We start from the raw sequence: 16,688 nt of genomic DNA, 5'->3' as shown, positions 1-16,688 counted from the left end.
TCTCATCAATGTTTGTGACTCTCTGTCCCTCTCTCTTCCTCTCTGTAAAGAATCAATTATATATATATAATTATATATATATATATATATATATATATATATATATATATATATATATATATATCACATTTAAAAAAAATACCCTGGTCACCTAATATACTATGAAGCATCTGTCTTCTTACTGGACTGCAAACTCTCCATAAAGCCAGGGAGTTTTGTTCTTGTTTTATCTTGAACCTCCTGTATGTAGACTAATGCCTAGCAAATCAGTGCTTCTTGAATGAATGAATCTCCCCCAAGCCCAGTGTGGTTGGTAACTGTCCTCTTTTCTGCCACAGAGCATGGAAGGAAATAAAATCCAGAAAACCACTTGTCATTTATCTCAACCATTTTTCGCAATTACAAATCTTTTTTTTATTATAAATTTTATTGATTTTTTACAGAGAGGAAGAATGAGGGGTAGAGAGTTAGAAACATCCATCAGCTGCCTCCTGCACACCCCACAGTGGAGATGTGTCCGCAACCAAGGTACATGTCCTTGACTGGAACCAAACTCGGGACCCTTCAGTCTGCAGGCAGATGCTCTATCCACTGAGCCAAACCAGTTTTAGCTACAAATCTTTTTTTTTTTTTTTTAAGTTATCTTTATTTTTGAGAGTATTACAGATGTCTCCCTTGCTCCCCTCCCCCTTATTAAACCTTTCTACCCCAGTCTCTTCCACTCCTTAGGCCTTCCCTGCATTATTGTGTGTCCATGGACTATGCATATATGCATATAAGTTCATTGGTTAATCTCTTCCAGTCCATACACCCCCTCCCCCAACTCCCCTCTGAAATAGTCTATTGCATGCTTCAATGTTTCTGGAGCTTTTTTGTTCATCTCTTTTATTTTGTTCATTAGATTCCACATATAAGTGAGATCATGTGATACTTGTCTTTCTCTAACTGGCTTATTTGCCTTAGCATAATACTCTCCAGGTCTCTCCATGCTGCTTTAAAGGGTATGAGATCCTGCCTTATTTACAATAGCTAAATTCAGCCTAAGTGCTCATCGGTAGACCAGTGGATTAAACAACTGTGGTACTATGCAGCTGTAAAAAAGGATCTGAATTACAAGTCTTAATTAACATTTCTTGACTCCTAATTTTCTAGCTATGCTTTTAAAGACAACTTTATTTACATGGCATAAAATCCACTCTAAGAGTTCAATGATTTTCAGTAAATTTAAGACCAAATGCACTGGAGGATGGAAGATTCTTGCTAAAAGGACTAAGCAGGGTTCTTGCTGAAACTGGGTTTTATAAGGAAGTGCACTTATGCACCTAGAAGGTTCAGGAGTCCGACTAGTTTGTCAAGAAAAGAATCTTTTTAGTAGTTACATGGGTGTTTTCTTATAATTCTTATTTTAAAAAATAAATTTTTAATTTCAGAAAGGAGGGGAGGAGAGATAAAAACATCTATGATGAGAAAGAATCATTGGTTAGCTGACTCCTGCAAGCCCCATACTGAGAATCAAGCCTGCAACCCAGGCATGTGCCCTGACCATTGACTTCTGGATTATAAATTGACTCTCAACCACTGAGCAACACCAGCCAGGCTTCTTATAATTATTTTTTAAGCTGCAGACACATGTTATGTTTATGTACATAAGATACAACACAATTTCTCACAGACTATTTAACTGTAAGGTGGGTGGAAGGGAAACTGTTAGATAAATGTAAAATATTATATGACGGTTCAGTGTTAGGTTTCAAGTTCCTTTTTAATTCTCTTAATCACATTTCAAAGTGATTTTCATTCATTCAGTCGTTATTTATTTAATATTTACTGAGCCTTTCCAGTTGGAGGTACTTTATTAAATAGAAGAAGGGCATGGTCCCTGTGGTCAAGCTGCTTAAAATCTGGTAAGGGAAAAAGATAACCAACTAGATCACTACCACATAGGACGGCAGGGGCAGATGGAAGGTTCAGAGGGGTGATTCCTGAAATGAGCATTGAAGGCTATCTAAGCCAGAGGAAGAAGAGGGGGTGATGGCATTGCAGACCAAGGGGGAGGCATACACCGAGCAAGGTAAGAAGCTATTGGAAGAGGGTAAGGGATTTATTTTGCTGGGTTACAGAGTACACAATTAGGAAGTCATGGGAGATTTGATTAAAGATGCAGGCAGAGACCAGACTATGAAAGGCCTTGTAAGATGAATTTGTTAGGTTTGGCTGTGAGTGACTTAAACCCAAAATAATAGTGTAAACAAGACAGAGGTTTATTGCTTTGTCTTGCAAACCACATTTCTGGGTTGCTGGTGGCTGCTGTGATGTTCCACACTGAGTCCAGGACCCAGACTCCCCCTCTTTTTACTGATCCAAACACAATTAATAACTAGCATATCACAGGCCTTTAAAATAAGTGGTTTTATTATAAAATTCTACAAATGTGCTTTAAAAGACAGTCAAGGGAATACTGCATAATAAGAAATATATCTTCATGACCCAGACAATCACATAGCAGATTTTATATTGTCCATAGCATTAACATTTTTTTAAAAAAATTCTTCTTTTCAGTTAAGAAGAGTCTTCAGAGCACCATTATTTGAAGGGAAGGTATTCTGCATGTCAGAGTTCATCTTTGGTCTGAAACGAAGAAGCAAAATATTTAGAGCCATCAAGAAGTCACACATGAGTTAGGAAGACTTATATTAGTCTATTAATTGTCTTTCCTTAAAGATAAAAGAAGAAAAAAAAAAAAGTCAAGTTACTACTATAGACTTATAGGGTCCAGAACTGTTTTTGGAATCACCCACGGGTAGAGTTTTATAGGACTACTGATGTTGAACCCAAACTGTAAAGAGTCTTGTGTTATGAATGGTCAGTGACAGGGTAGAATACACAATGAGGAAGAAATAATAAAGATGTCATTCTAGGCCCCCTAACTTCTACAAATAAGTATAATCATTTGACATCCCTTAGAATACTTAGAAAATTTTTTTTTAAAAATTTAAAAAAGGGAGCTGAGAGAGGAAGCTGCCCAGTTTCATTTGGAGTCCACAGAAGTGTTCTGACACCAAATCACTAACTTTGTGAGAGGGTATCTTTCAATTATGGCCCTGTCAGAATTGAAAGGAGAGATCCCCCTTTTTAGGAAAAAAATTTTTTTTTACTGATTAGAAACATCGATGAGAGAGAAACATTGACCAGCTACCTCCTGCACACCTCCTTATGGGGATGTGCCCGCAACCAAGGTACATGCCCTTGACTAGAATTGAACCTGGGATCTTTCAGTCCTCAGGCTGACACTCTATCCACTGAGCCAAACCAGGTAGGGGCTGAACATGCCTTTTATAAACAAAATCAGTATGTGGTGGTACCAACAGTTATTGCTTTTCATGAATAATTTGCTAAAATGAATAATCATGGTTATATACTTTTCATCTCTAAATTCAAATGCCAAACGATGTGAATTCTCACATTAAAAAAAGACCTCGGTCCACTTTGCCGGGAGCTCCTATGTCTTCTCACTCACTGTATCTCAGCACCCTTTCTTTTGCCTGGGAGGCTCCAGGAGAAACTCAAACGATCATTGCCTGACTGAATAAAGTTAGCTGTCACTCTGACACTGGCTCGTCCTGGTTACCTTTGTCCTATGGCATGTGCACGGAAAGAGGTCATCCTCGGTGGGCTGTTCTACCCTCTTCATGCCCTCTCGGATCTGGGGCTCACTCACTTGTAAATTGGCATATTCCTGTGTAGGCAAAACCACAAAAGCATTCCTTACATGATGCTTAAAGGATCCTTACTTACCAAATGAGATATGCTAAAATTTGTTAGGATATGGTTCCATTTAACACACATGTCAAGTGACAACACTCAAGGTCCACCGTACTCCCCTTAACATTCCACAACAGAGTTTTTGAGGCAGCTGTCCTCTGGACACTGGCTGCCTATTTATGGGGATCTCTCCTTATTCATCTTTTATTTATATAGATTTTTAAAAATATATATTTTATTGATTTTTCACAGAGAGGAAGACAGAGGGATAGAGAGTTAGAAACATCGATGAGAATCATCCATCAGCTGCCTCTTGCACACCCCCTACTGGGGATGTGCCTGCAACCAAGGTACATGCTCTTGACCAGAATCGAGCCCGGGACCTTTCAGTCTGCAGGCTGATGCTCTATCCACTGAGCCAAACCGATTTCGGCTATATGACTGGATTTTTAACTTACTTTGTACTGCCTTTGCCTTGCAGTGAAAAAAAAACCTGTGCACATAATCTTCCCAAGACTGAAAATTTGAGGACAGAGACTTTTTGTCTTACCTCCCATGGCTTATACAGAATCAGTCACCATCTTCATTCATTATGTGCTCCTTCTGTGACAGGCTCTGGACTAGGTGCTTACACACTAGTGTATGTGAGCTTACACACTACTACTACCCTGTAGATCTTTAGGAATTTAGATATTTAATCCCCCGCTCCTTCAGTGTACACCCTCACCCACTCCATCCCTTCACCACCCTCTAGAAGTTAAAAAGGGGAAGAGGCCAGTGCAGACCAGAAAAAAGTCTGACTTTATCTTGTAACAGAGCCTAAGATATGGGGCTCAATATCTACAATTCTGTGATTAAAAAAAAAAGAGATTAATTTATATCTAGTATAATTATTAGCAAATTACTTGCTTACTATTGCTTTTTTTTTTTTTTTTTAAGAACCTTTCAAATTGTCAGCTATGCTTTAATTATGATCCCTAAAATCTAAGGTCCATGAAATGATTTCTAAGAGAAATCATGACTCATATGGAGTCAGCACAACAGTTCTAAACATACGTTGCAGTAGACAAAGAAATGATAAGGCAGTAAGCAGTAATACTATACAAAGAGAAAATAAGAATCCATGCATAGTAATTTTGCAGAATCAGATGCCAATTTCCTAACCAAATACCACATAGGTCTAACATTAATGCCTTTCCTTTAATGTTGTAGCATTATCCAATAGTTACTCTTTGGTTTTCTTCTTTTTTCAATATTACTAATGTTTGTCCTTGATTTTCACTCACAGAGGTACATTTATTTCCTTATATAATATACTTTCAGACATTGTTAAGTGAAATTATATTATAAATATTATTTGTATAAATGTTAATATATATATAATATAAATAATATACATAATATCATTTCACTTAACTACTAATATGATCAATTACAAGTTAGATGTCATTTTTCTTAGAAAATACTGACCTGGAAAAGTTTAAAGTAATAACAGAATATGTCATCACCCATGAGATTATTTCTTGCAAATTCTTGTCCTGTTTTTGCTATCTTCTTTGCCTATGGAACCAACAACAACAACAAAATCCTTTCATGAAACATATTTTCCTTATGCAAACATAGGAAATCTGATCTTCAGAGTACATTTACAAATATATATTTTATAGATTTTTTATAGAGAGGAAGGGAGAGAGAGAGTTAGAAACATCAATGAGAGAGAAACATTGATAAGTAACATGCCCTTGACCGGAGTCGAATCTGGGAACCTTCAGTCGGCAAGCCGACTCTCTATCCACTGAGCCAAACTGGTTAGGGCCTTCAGAGTACATTTTAGTGGGAAAAATATCTTTGGGGTTAGTCTTTCCTGGTACAGGGAACAGTTAACAGAGTATGTTTATTTTAATTAAAAAGAGATTTTTAAGACTTAAAAGTTTGAGAAGTCATTAAACCTTCTAGAATTAAGTCTCTCTTGGAGAGAAAGGGTATACATTAAATGAAGTAACAATGACTTTGTAAAGTAAATGCAGGATTAAGCTTAATGCACTGTCTCATAAGTTTTCAGAAATTACTTCTAAGTTTATTTCATGCAATCTCTAATTTTTTTAGCTTTATTTAAAAAAAATCTTTATTGTTGAAAGTATTACATATGTCCTCTTTTCCTCCCCATCAACCTCCTCCAACCTACCCCCAACCCCCCTTCCTGCCCCAGGCCTTCCCACCCCACTAACTGCATCCATGGGTTATGCATATATGCATGCAAGGTCTTTGGTTGATTACCTCCCACCCACCCACCCACACTCCCCTTCCTTCCCTCTGAGATTCTACATTCTGTTCTATGCTTTTATGTCTCTGGATCCACTCTGTTCATCATTTTATTTTGTTAATTAGATTCTATATGAGTGAAATCATGTGATGCTTGGCTTTCTCTGACTGATTTATTTCACTTAGCATGATACTCTCCAGCTCCCTCTATGCTGTCTCAAAGTGTAAGAGTTTCTTCTTTTTTTACCACTGCATAGTATTCCATTGTGTAGATATACCACAGCTTTTTTATCCGCTCATCTACTGATGGGCACTTGGGCTATTTCCAGGTCTTAGCTATTGTAAATCGTGCTGCTATGAACACAGGGGAGCATATATTCTTTATGATAGGTGTTTCGAGTTTCTTAGGATATATTCCTAGAAGGATCACAAGGTCAAATGGCAGTTCCATATTTAACTTTTTGAGGAAACTCCATAGTGTTTTCCATAATGGCTGCACCAGTCTACATTCCCACTAGCAGTGTACTAGGGTTTCTTTTTCTTCACATCTTCCAAATCCCTCATTTTAATCCATAGCAGTTAGTTTTCCCTTCTATCAGGCCAGCTTTCTTAGTTTTCATGTTCCTAGTAGAAGTGAGGGAGTGTTGGAGGCTCAGATCAACTTGACTAAAAGTGAAAGCAAAGTCAAAGTCAAGGCTTAGCTTTTTGTTTCATGTGCAGACTGGACAGTTAATCCAAGCCACAATACCTATGTTTACCCTAAATGGAATTGGGTTACCCATGGGGCTTCCTATTTATAGGTAAAGGCCTATTCTGAGCCTACTGAGCAGACATTTAAAATGAAGCCATGAGCCCGGCCAGCATGGCTCAGTGGTTCAGCATTGATCCATGAACCAGGAGGTCATGATTCCATTTGCAGTCAAGGCACATGCCCGGATTGCGGTCTCCATCCCCATTGTGGGGCTTGCAGGAGGCAGCCAATCAATGATGTTCCTATCTCTCCCTCCATCTCTGAAACCAATACAAATATATTTTTAAAACAAATAAACGAGGCTATGACAGTACAGTACAAGGAGACTGACCTTACCTCTTCATCGTGATCTTTGGCCCAGTTAAGCTTTTCTAAAAGATCGCTCAGGTTGCTTTTAACAGGAATGTAATGCTTCCAGGGCTGCAGCTCGTTGTAGAAGTGTTCATAGTAGATGGAGTCCTGCTTCAGCACAACACTGTCGCCGACCAGAAGATACGGCAGGCGATACGCTGCGACAGTGCCATCGACGTTTATTTGGTACTTGTGCTGAGAAACGGCAGTAAAATGTAAGGACCTCTATAATAATTTCATTTTTGTGTTCTTTCATTATTCTCCTCCCCTTTCCACACAAAGAGCCCCACTGTCCTCAGATATAAACTGGCCAGATTTTCCCCTCTGCTTTCACCACTTAGTAACTGCTGTTATAAAACGTGCTGACCTAGAGTTGAAGGCTTATTTGGGTGCTCTCCTAAATTTCACAGACCACATGTCTAATGTTGAGGCAGCCAATAAAATAATAAATAACTGTCGTCCTCAGGCTGCAACCTAAAGAAAGATCGATATATGGTGACTGTAATTTCCCTACTACTTAATCAATCACATGTGAGCACCTGTTGACGGCAAATTCTATGCCATGTTAATCATACCTTTTAAACATTAGGTGGCCACACACAAGTCTTAAGGAAATTAACAACCTCTGAGGCAAGTACATCTCTGAATAAAAATATTCATAGCATTGTGCTAATCAGTGGTCTTTAGTTGTAGCAAATTCAACAGATAGGAATAAAGCAAAGGCATGACAGAATACCTTGAGAATGTATGGCTGGTATTAGCTCTCTTTGGCTTTACCATGTTTCACAAATCTCTGTGATATGCATATGGAAATACTGACAACTCAACTAGTGGAATTCTTTAGGTCTACCTGCTGCCATGTGACATCAACAACAAAAAACAAACTTGGCCAAATACAGCATAGACAGAGCTCACTAACCACTTGCCTTACCCACCTTTCTCACCACCACATGGGACTTCAAAAACTACTCACTGGTCTAGAGCAGTGGTCAGCAAATTCATTAGTCAACAGAGCTAAATATCAACAGTACAACGATTGACATTTCTTTTGAGAGTCAATTTTTTTAAACTTAAACTATATAGGTAGGTACATGGTTATTAATTAGGGTACTCCTAAACCTAATGGAGTTTTAGCCTTTGCTAAAAACGTCCTCAATCTGATTGAGGCATGTGGCTCACGAGCCGCAGTTTGCCGACCCCCGGTCTAGAGAACAGGGCAGTATCCTACTGCGTGAAAAGTGGAGTTGCTAGAAAAAGGAGCACTCCTTGGGAAACATGAGCAATACACCTTCTAGCTACAGAAAGAATTCCCACGCAGGCCATTTGGATAGGTTTCAAGTCATTTCCCCTATTAAGAGACACCTGGTTTACAACTTCTTTAGTCTGTTATCAAGCTGTGGCTCTGGAAAGAAGTATTCGTAAAACCACTTATGTACCTATTAATAAAAAAAGATTTTGGAGCTGAAATGTACTACCTCGGGGGTCAACCGAGGGGAAAAATTATAACTCTCCCCTGGCCCCAAGCTCCCTAATATACATTTAATGTAAAGTGACCAGACGTCCCGGTTTTTAACAATTTGTCCCAAGTCCCGCGGCATTTTTAAAAAGTCCCGAATCGGGACACGGGACAAGTTGTTAAAAATCGGGACCATTCCACCAACAGCGGGATGTCTGGTCACCTTAATTTAATGTCAAGGCTGGGTACTGAGTACAGTCACTGAGTTATAGGCCTTAATTTCTCTCTCCGAAATGAAGATACAGTATTCCCTTGAACAGCATGGGGTTTAGGGACACGGACTCCTCGCTCTCTCCAGCACTGTGACAGTCATGCAAATAACTTCTTTTTCTTCTTTTCTTTCTAACTTTTGATCCCCCCACCCCAAAAGTTGTCCCTTCGTATCCATGGAGGACTGGTTCCAGGACCCCCACAGATACCCAAATCCACAGGCGATCAAGTCCCTCATATAAAACGGCAAAGATCAATGCACACAGCCGGCCATCCGCATCTGCGGATTCACAGCCTGACATAAATAGACTGTTTTTGATCTGCCGTTGACTGAACCCACGGATTCAAAAGTTGGGGCAACAGAGGGCTGACTGTATATGAAGGAAAACCAGCCTGCGAATGGGTCTGTGCAGTCCAATCCCATGTAGTTCAGGGGTCAACTGTATTTGGCAAAACAAAAAAGAACTGGTCACAGATGATGCCTTACCTTGAAGAAATCAAAAAATGAAATGTGTTTCACAATGGGGCCATAGAGGCTTTCGTCGGGTTTGAAGAAGAAAAAGTTGGTGAAGGCAGCGTCTATGAGCTCTGGGTGTTTTCTGCTGAGTTTGACCAGCTCAAGTCTCTCTTTCCGGCTGTCTCGGCCCCTCCAGACAGCTGTGGAGTTTTTGCTTTCCCAGGGAGGACCCGTGTTCGCTTGAACAGACATCATGTCCAGACTTACCCTGGAAGACAGAAAGCACAACACATTTTCCCTCCAACCATCACCTCGCAGAGGCTGTTGGGAAAGAACTCGCCAAGGGGAAAAAACAAACAAACCAAGGCTCTGGGTCACCTGTGACCCGCCTCTCACCGGCCCATGGTTTCCAGAACAGAGTCAGTCAGGTCGTAGGTGGGCATCACGATATCCTTGGAGTCTGTGGAGCCACACCAGGAAAAGATCGGAAGGATGTGTGGGCTGGATTTCTTTTTCTCCAAAGGCCAATCTCCCAAATTAACAAAAAACTCCACATCGGGCATCCTCACCTAGGAAAAAGGAAAGAGCTTACCAGCATGTCTTGCATTGTATAATGCCTTTTTTTTTTTTTTAAATATATTTTATTGATTTTTCACAGAGAGGAAAGGAAAGGGATAGATAGCTAGAAACATCGATGAGAGAGAATCATCCATCAGCTGCCTCCTGCACATCCCCCACTGGGGATGTGCCCGCAACCAATGTACATGTCCTTGACCGGAATCGAACCCGGGACCTTTCAGTCCACAGACCGACGCTCTACCACTGAGCCAAACCGGTTTCGGCTGTATAATGCCTTCTATTGAGCAACGTGTGTCCTTATAAAGAGAGGTGAGGACATACAGGGAGAATGCCTGGTGAGGACAGAGACTAGAGCAATGCAGCTGCAAACCAGAGAATGCCAAGTATTGCTGGGCACCACCAGAGGTCAGGAAGAGCCGAGAAGAGTTCTCCTCTGTAGGTTTCAGAGGAAGCACAGCCCTGCTGGCACCTTGATTTTGGATGTCTAGTCTCCAGAACCGTGAAAGAATGAATTACTGTTCTTTAAAGCCACCCAGCCGAAACTGGTTTGGCTCAGTGGATAGAGCGTCGGCCTTCGGAATAAAAGGTCCCAGGTTCGATTCCGGTCAAGGGCATGTACCTTGGTTGCGGGCACATCCCCAGTGGGGGGGCGGGTGCAGGAGGCACCTGATGGATGTTTCTCTCTCATCATCGATGTTTCTAACTTTCTATCCCTCTCCCTTCCTCTCTGTAAAAAGTCAATAAAATATATATATATTTTAAAATAAAGTCACCCAGTTTGTGGTACTTTATGACTGCAGCCCTAGGACATTAACACAAGCACCCCACAAGACATAAAACTTCAGAATAGCATTATAATAAGACCCAAATGGGACATGCCTGATATGATTATTATTTTTAGTTAGAAAAATTATATTTTAAAACCTAGGCTTAAAGTGTTCATTTTATATCAAAGAAATACTTACTTTTCTAGTCAAAGAAAGTAGGATGGCATCCATGAAAATTCTAAAACCTACATGTTCACCATGAGTCTTGATATAAACCTGGCAGAGAATCGAATATTTGTTACGTTAGTCTAGAAGTATTGGCAGGCTTCACTAAGATAAAGCTTATCAGAATGATCCTCAGAATGATTTTTAGTAAAACTACATACCACGTTGTAGCCAAATGGCCAAAATGAAAAATCACTAAGACAAGCAAACCTCAAGTACAAATTGTACCTTGTGAGAATATAAGGAAAGCCAAGAGACATATGAAAACATGCTCAAAGTCATTAATCATCCTGGAGATGCAAATCAAAAGGACAATAAGGTACCATCTCACACCTGTCAGAATGGCTATCATCAACAAATCAACAAATGACAAGTGCTGGCGAGGATTCGGAGAAAAAGGAACCCTCGTGCACTGCTGGCGGGAATGCAGACTGGTGCAACCACTGTGCAGAACAGTATGGAGTTTCCTCAAAAAACTAAAAATGGAACTCCCATTTGACCCAGTGATCCCACTTCTAGAAATATATCCCAAGAAACTAGAAACAACAATCAAAAAGGATTTATGCACCCTTATGTTCATAGCAGCACAATTTACAATAGCTAAGATTTGGAAACAGCTTAAGTGCCCTTCAGCAGATGAGTTAAAAAACTGTGGTACATCTACACAATAAAGTACTATGCTGCTGTAAAAAAGAAGGAACGCCTACCATTTGCAACATAATGGATGGTCCCGGAGAGCATTATGCTAAGAGAAATAATTCAGCCAGAGAAAGATAAATATCACATGCTCTCACTCATTTGTGGAATATAATGAACAACAGAAACTGATGAACAAAAATGGATCCAGAGACAGAGAAGCATTAATCAGGCCATCAAACCTCAGAGGGAAGGTAGGGGAGGGTGGGGGTAAGGGGGAGAGATCAACCAAAGCACTTGTATGCATGCAGATAAGCCTAAGCAGGGGGTAAGGCATGAGTGGGGATGGTGGTGGTGTGGGGGAGGCAATGGGGATAAGGACACATATGTAATACCTTAATCAATAAGGAAAGAAAAAAAAACTGTACCTTGTTATCCTTCACGGTATAGTGACACAAGCTCTGCCTTTGTCCAAATCTCTTTGGGATTTCTTCTGCAATCTTTTCCGGATCAACAGTAGGGAAATGCACCAGATCTCTCTGAATCTGAGCGATGGTTTCTGGGCAGTTCATCTCCTGTAGCCAGGCTGCACTATCTCCCAGAGGACAGTCACAGTTCTCGTGGTAAACCGGCCCTAATTACACACAAGCAACAAATCATACAGTAATAATTTCAGCATGTGAAACACGTGACAAATATCCATTATATGACTTCACAAATGCTGCCGAGGTTATTAGGAAGGGTATTTTGTCTTTTGTACTTCACAGTAAGGTCGTGATATTTTCAGTGAGGCCTGCTTCAGACGAGTTCAATTGAAAGCCAATAGTAACTAATTTTTGCTCTCAGTGGCTATTATAATCCATTATTTTTTATGTTTTGTGTACTTAAAAATAAGCAAACATTGGTAAAAATATATCAAAGGAGTATATCTTTTTTAATGAAAGACAAAAGTGATATAAAATTACTACTTCAATGATCTTTCATAAAAACAGTTTCTTAAAAGTGTCTAAGGTATTTTCCTCAATGAGTAAATCATCATCAATCATCAATAACAATATAAGTAAACAAAGAACCACCATTATGTTTGTTTATTTTGAGAATTATACAAAAGTAAGAGCAATCTTCAAAATAGTTCATTCTATTTTTGGTTAAGTGGTTGAGCATCTATGAACCAGGAGGTCATAGTTTGATACCCATCCAGGGCACCTGCCCTGGTTGCAGTGCCCAGTAGGGGGCATGCTGGAGGCAGCAGATCAATGATTCCTCCTTTCTGGAGAAAAAAAAAGTTCATTCATATTGTAATTGATTGATTATATGTTTATAGAAATAATATTAACAAAATATAGCAGAATCTGAATTGAGATTTTACTGTCATTCCTTTCTATAATTTTCAGATTCCCACCTGACCCAGGCAGTAGGGCCAATGGAATATTTTTTTAAGGTTTATATTGTACCATGTAGTCCTGGTGGAATGTGGGAAATATTTTTAAAACATTTGCCTTTGTGGGAGGTGGGGGACAAGAAAAATTTGTCTCTGAATATACACTGCTTTTCCACTGTATTAGGGTACTATCTCCATTGATATGGAAGGGTATGGCTCGGTAATGCAGCTGCAGTCTCATCCTATACAAAATAAATAAATAAATAAATAAATAAATCAGAATTTCTCCAGAAAAATACTACTGGAACAAAAAACAACTGATGCCCTATCAGGGGTCCTCAAACTTTTTAAAGTGGGGGCCAGATCACGGTCCCTCAGAGAGCTGGAGGGCAGGACTATATGAACTACTAATTCCTACTGTAACACCTCGGCTGCGCTCACTGCCCAAAAAACCTGGTGGGCCGGATCAGACTCCTCTGCGGGCCGCATGTGGCCCGCGGGCCGTAGTTTGAAGACCCCTGCCTGGTTTGGCTCAGTGGATGGAGTGTAGGCCTGCGAACTGAAGAGTCCCAGGTTCCATTCAGGCCAAGGGCACATGCCTGGATTTTGGGCTCAATCCCCAGTAGGGGGCGTGCAAGAGGCAGCTGATCAATGATTCTCTCTCATCATTGAAGTTTCTATCTCTCTATCCCTCCCTAAAATCAATAAAAATATATTTAAAAAATAACTGCTAACTTATCCCTTTTGCTTCAAGCCCTTTCTCTTTTCCTGAAGTGATCAAATTTCAATAATGCTTATCAGTTACTTGTCACATACCTCCAATTAAGTAAGTATAATCTATGACCATATTGTATATAGCTTGATTATTCTTGTTAATGTTGTGTCTTTAGGGAACAATTTCTCTATTAGTATGATCTTCCCTCTTCAGTGAATTATAATTTCCATTCAAATCTTGCATCTCCTCAGGACTCTCAATTTAGCTTTCAAGGAGAGAATGCCTAATTTTTTTCTTTTAGTGAAAAAAAATATCATGCTAACTTTTTAAAAAAAATATTAAATGACAGGCATCATTGTATTCAACTTGTTGTTTTAAAATTATGTTCCAAATTACCTTTTAAAATATATGGGGATTTGGCCACATGTTGACCTTGGAATTTAACTTCAACCTTCAGATTTTTGTAGCTTGCATACATTCTGTATCTGACTATGAAGGACCCATCCTTGCGGTCTAAAACCTGGACGCCAACTCTAGTGAATTGCTCATCTGGTGCCGAGATTTTAACCTGGAATATCTTTTCACCTGGAGAAGATGTGAACCTGTGATAGGTAGAAGAATAATATAGAAAGATTATTTTAAGGAACAAATGCACAACCATTATGCTGTCCAGTCTGTGAACTCTTCTCCTTCATGCTCTCCCCCAACATATACTTGTCTTCTCTGTTATACTTGGGGTATCAGAATGAATATGATGGATCAGAGATTTAAAAAAGAAGAGGATGCCAATGGCCGAGATAACATAAAACTGTTTCATTAGAAAATTGCAAGGGAATAGGTTAATAAAAGAATCTATGTAAACATAGAATGTATTTATGCATTTCATATGTAAAAATATTTTTATCAACCTACTATTTATTTTATGTCCATCACATAAGAAATTTATGATCAAATAGTGCCTCTAAAAATATTTGAAAAATCTCTCTCAATGATTCTTTTAAAAATTAGTATTGCCGAAACCGGTTTGGCTCAGGGGATAGAGCATCGGCCTGCGGACTGAAGGGTCCCAGGTTCGATTCCGGTCAAGGGCATGTACCTTGGTTGCGGGCACATCCCCAGTTGGGAGTGTGCAGGAGGCAGCTGGTCGATGTTTCTGTCATCATCGATGTTTCTAACTTTCTATCCTTGTCCCTTCCTCTCTGTAAAAAATCAATAAAATATATATTTTTTAAAAAATTAGTATTATAGCCCAGGTCAGTGTTTGTCAGTGATTAGTCAGCCCATGAATGGAAAGGTTGTGGGTTCAATTCCAGTCAAGGGCACTTAACCTGGGTTCCAGATTCAGGAGGCTCCCTTACATCAATATTTTTCTCTCTCTCCCCCCTCTCTTCCTCCCTGCCTTTTATTCTCTCTCAAAAAAAAAAAAAAAAATCAATGGAAAAAATATCCTTAAGTGAGGATTAACAACAACAAAAATTGCTGAGACTGGTTTGGCTCAGTGGATAGAGCATTGACTTATGGTCTGAAGGGTCCTGGGTTCAATTCCGGTCAAGGGCATGTACCCTGGTTGTGGGCACATCCCCAGTGGGGGGTGTGCAAGAGGCAGCTGATCGATGTTTCTAACTCTCTATCCCTTTCTCTTCCTCTCTGTAAAAAATCAATAAAATATATATTTTTAAAAGAACTATAAATCGTGCCCAGCATGGGCAAAAGCCAGCAAATGATACAGTATGAGAGTTTTTGTTGTTTTTTTTGTTTGTTTTTGAGAGTGCTCTTGCTATTAAGATTATATTTAGTTTCTCCATTTATACTATTTAATATCTTTTATTTGCTTTGGAAAACTTAATCCCAAGGTTTTTTTTTTTCTTTCCTATAAAATATACATGGTGAACAATTAAAAAAAGACAATAATTTCTAAGTATGTAAATCCTAGACGTAAGTTTTGAGTATAATTTCAATTGTTGAGTTCAATGGAGTGAAATAAACCTTTGTTGCAAACACATATACTTTCCCTCTAACCTCTAAAGTTTCAAATAGTGCTTGATTATTCCTTTTGAGTTTCAAAGCATGTTCACCTGCAGATGTGCACCTGGGAACGCAGGGCAGCACCGGGGGAAATGAAACCAAGTTTCTAACAGCTGGATCTAAATTCCTTATTACAGGTGATGCAAAAGTAGTTGTCTCTCCAGTTATGTGGGGATCTCTGTGCAAACAGCTAGGAGAAGAGCTAATTCGGGATTATCTCGAAAGCTCTGAGAAAGACTGCTTGGAACGGAGAAAGACAGTTACAACCAACTGTGGATGGCACCCAAATATCCTGAAATGTAAACTGCCATGGAGAAAGGAGTTCGTGGGCTTTAGGATAAACCTGGAAAGAAGTGACAGTAAGCTTTCACTGCATTCCAAAAACAGTTAGGCAATAAATAAATAAATAAATAAATAAATAAACAAACAAACAAACAGGCAGCTGTTTCTCCACTTACTTATTTCCGGATGTATCCACCGCCTGGATATAGAAATAGCGCGCGGGAAGAACCACCGCCGCTTTTAGCCCCGGTCCCCATACTTGGCTCTTCTCCGGGCTCAGGCGCCTCTCCCCGCCGGTCTCCGCAGACGCCGGCACTGTCCCCAGAAAGAAGCAGGAAAGCAGCAGCAGAATGCTACACATTTACGAGACGGACTATCCAATGACCCACGAATAACGGAAGTATACAAGGCGGACAGAACGAGCTGTGGTTTGGGTGAGGGCACGTTGGCCGATCGCGGCAGCAAACGGGGCTCCAAGAGGGGGTGTCGCCGGCTGGGCAGGGCGGGCGCGCGGGTCTCCACGTTCCCCGGGAAGATCGCAGCCGCTCGGGGCGCGGGCGGGTGCAGCTCCAGGGCAGTGGTTCTGCAGAGACCGGCAAGAACCACGCCGCTCCTCTTCCTCGGGACAATGATACACTCGCGTTGCTCCTGCCACTGGAGGAGCATCATTGGGGAGGGGGAGACTCCGTCTCGGGGTCCAGCCCCAGGCGCCCGGCGAGGGGATTGGCCGCGCGCGCCGGGCCGGCTGAGTAAGGCGCCCTCTCAGTGG

The 16,688-nt window shown here is 40.3% G+C and overlaps 1 protein-coding gene across 1 annotated transcript; it reads right to left on the bottom strand.

Moving 5' to 3' along the window:
- Positions 1–2,390: 2,390 nt before the first annotated feature.
- Positions 2,391–16,627, bottom strand: POGLUT2 (protein O-glucosyltransferase 2). Its single transcript, XM_084880270.1, has 10 exons — positions 16,096–16,627; positions 14,009–14,214; positions 11,945–12,150; positions 10,854–10,931; positions 9,706–9,878; positions 9,340–9,577; positions 7,112–7,321; positions 5,233–5,322; positions 3,629–3,736; positions 2,391–2,628 (listed from the first exon to the last, which is right to left on the bottom strand). The coding sequence occupies exons 1-10, from the start codon at positions 16,278–16,280 to the stop codon at positions 2,611–2,613; spliced, it is 1,512 nt and encodes a 503-aa protein (XP_084736396.1). The 5' UTR covers positions 16,281–16,627; the 3' UTR covers positions 2,391–2,610.
- Positions 16,628–16,688: the final 61 nt, after the last annotated feature.

The sequence above is a fragment of the Pipistrellus hanaki genome (genome assembly GCF_964339955.1).
Source record: "Pipistrellus hanaki genome assembly, chromosome: 3".
Lineage (NCBI taxonomy): Eukaryota > Metazoa > Chordata > Mammalia > Chiroptera > Vespertilionidae > Pipistrellus > Pipistrellus hanaki.
Note: the sequence above shows the minus strand (reverse complement) of the source record. Positions and strands in the feature narration are given on the sequence as shown.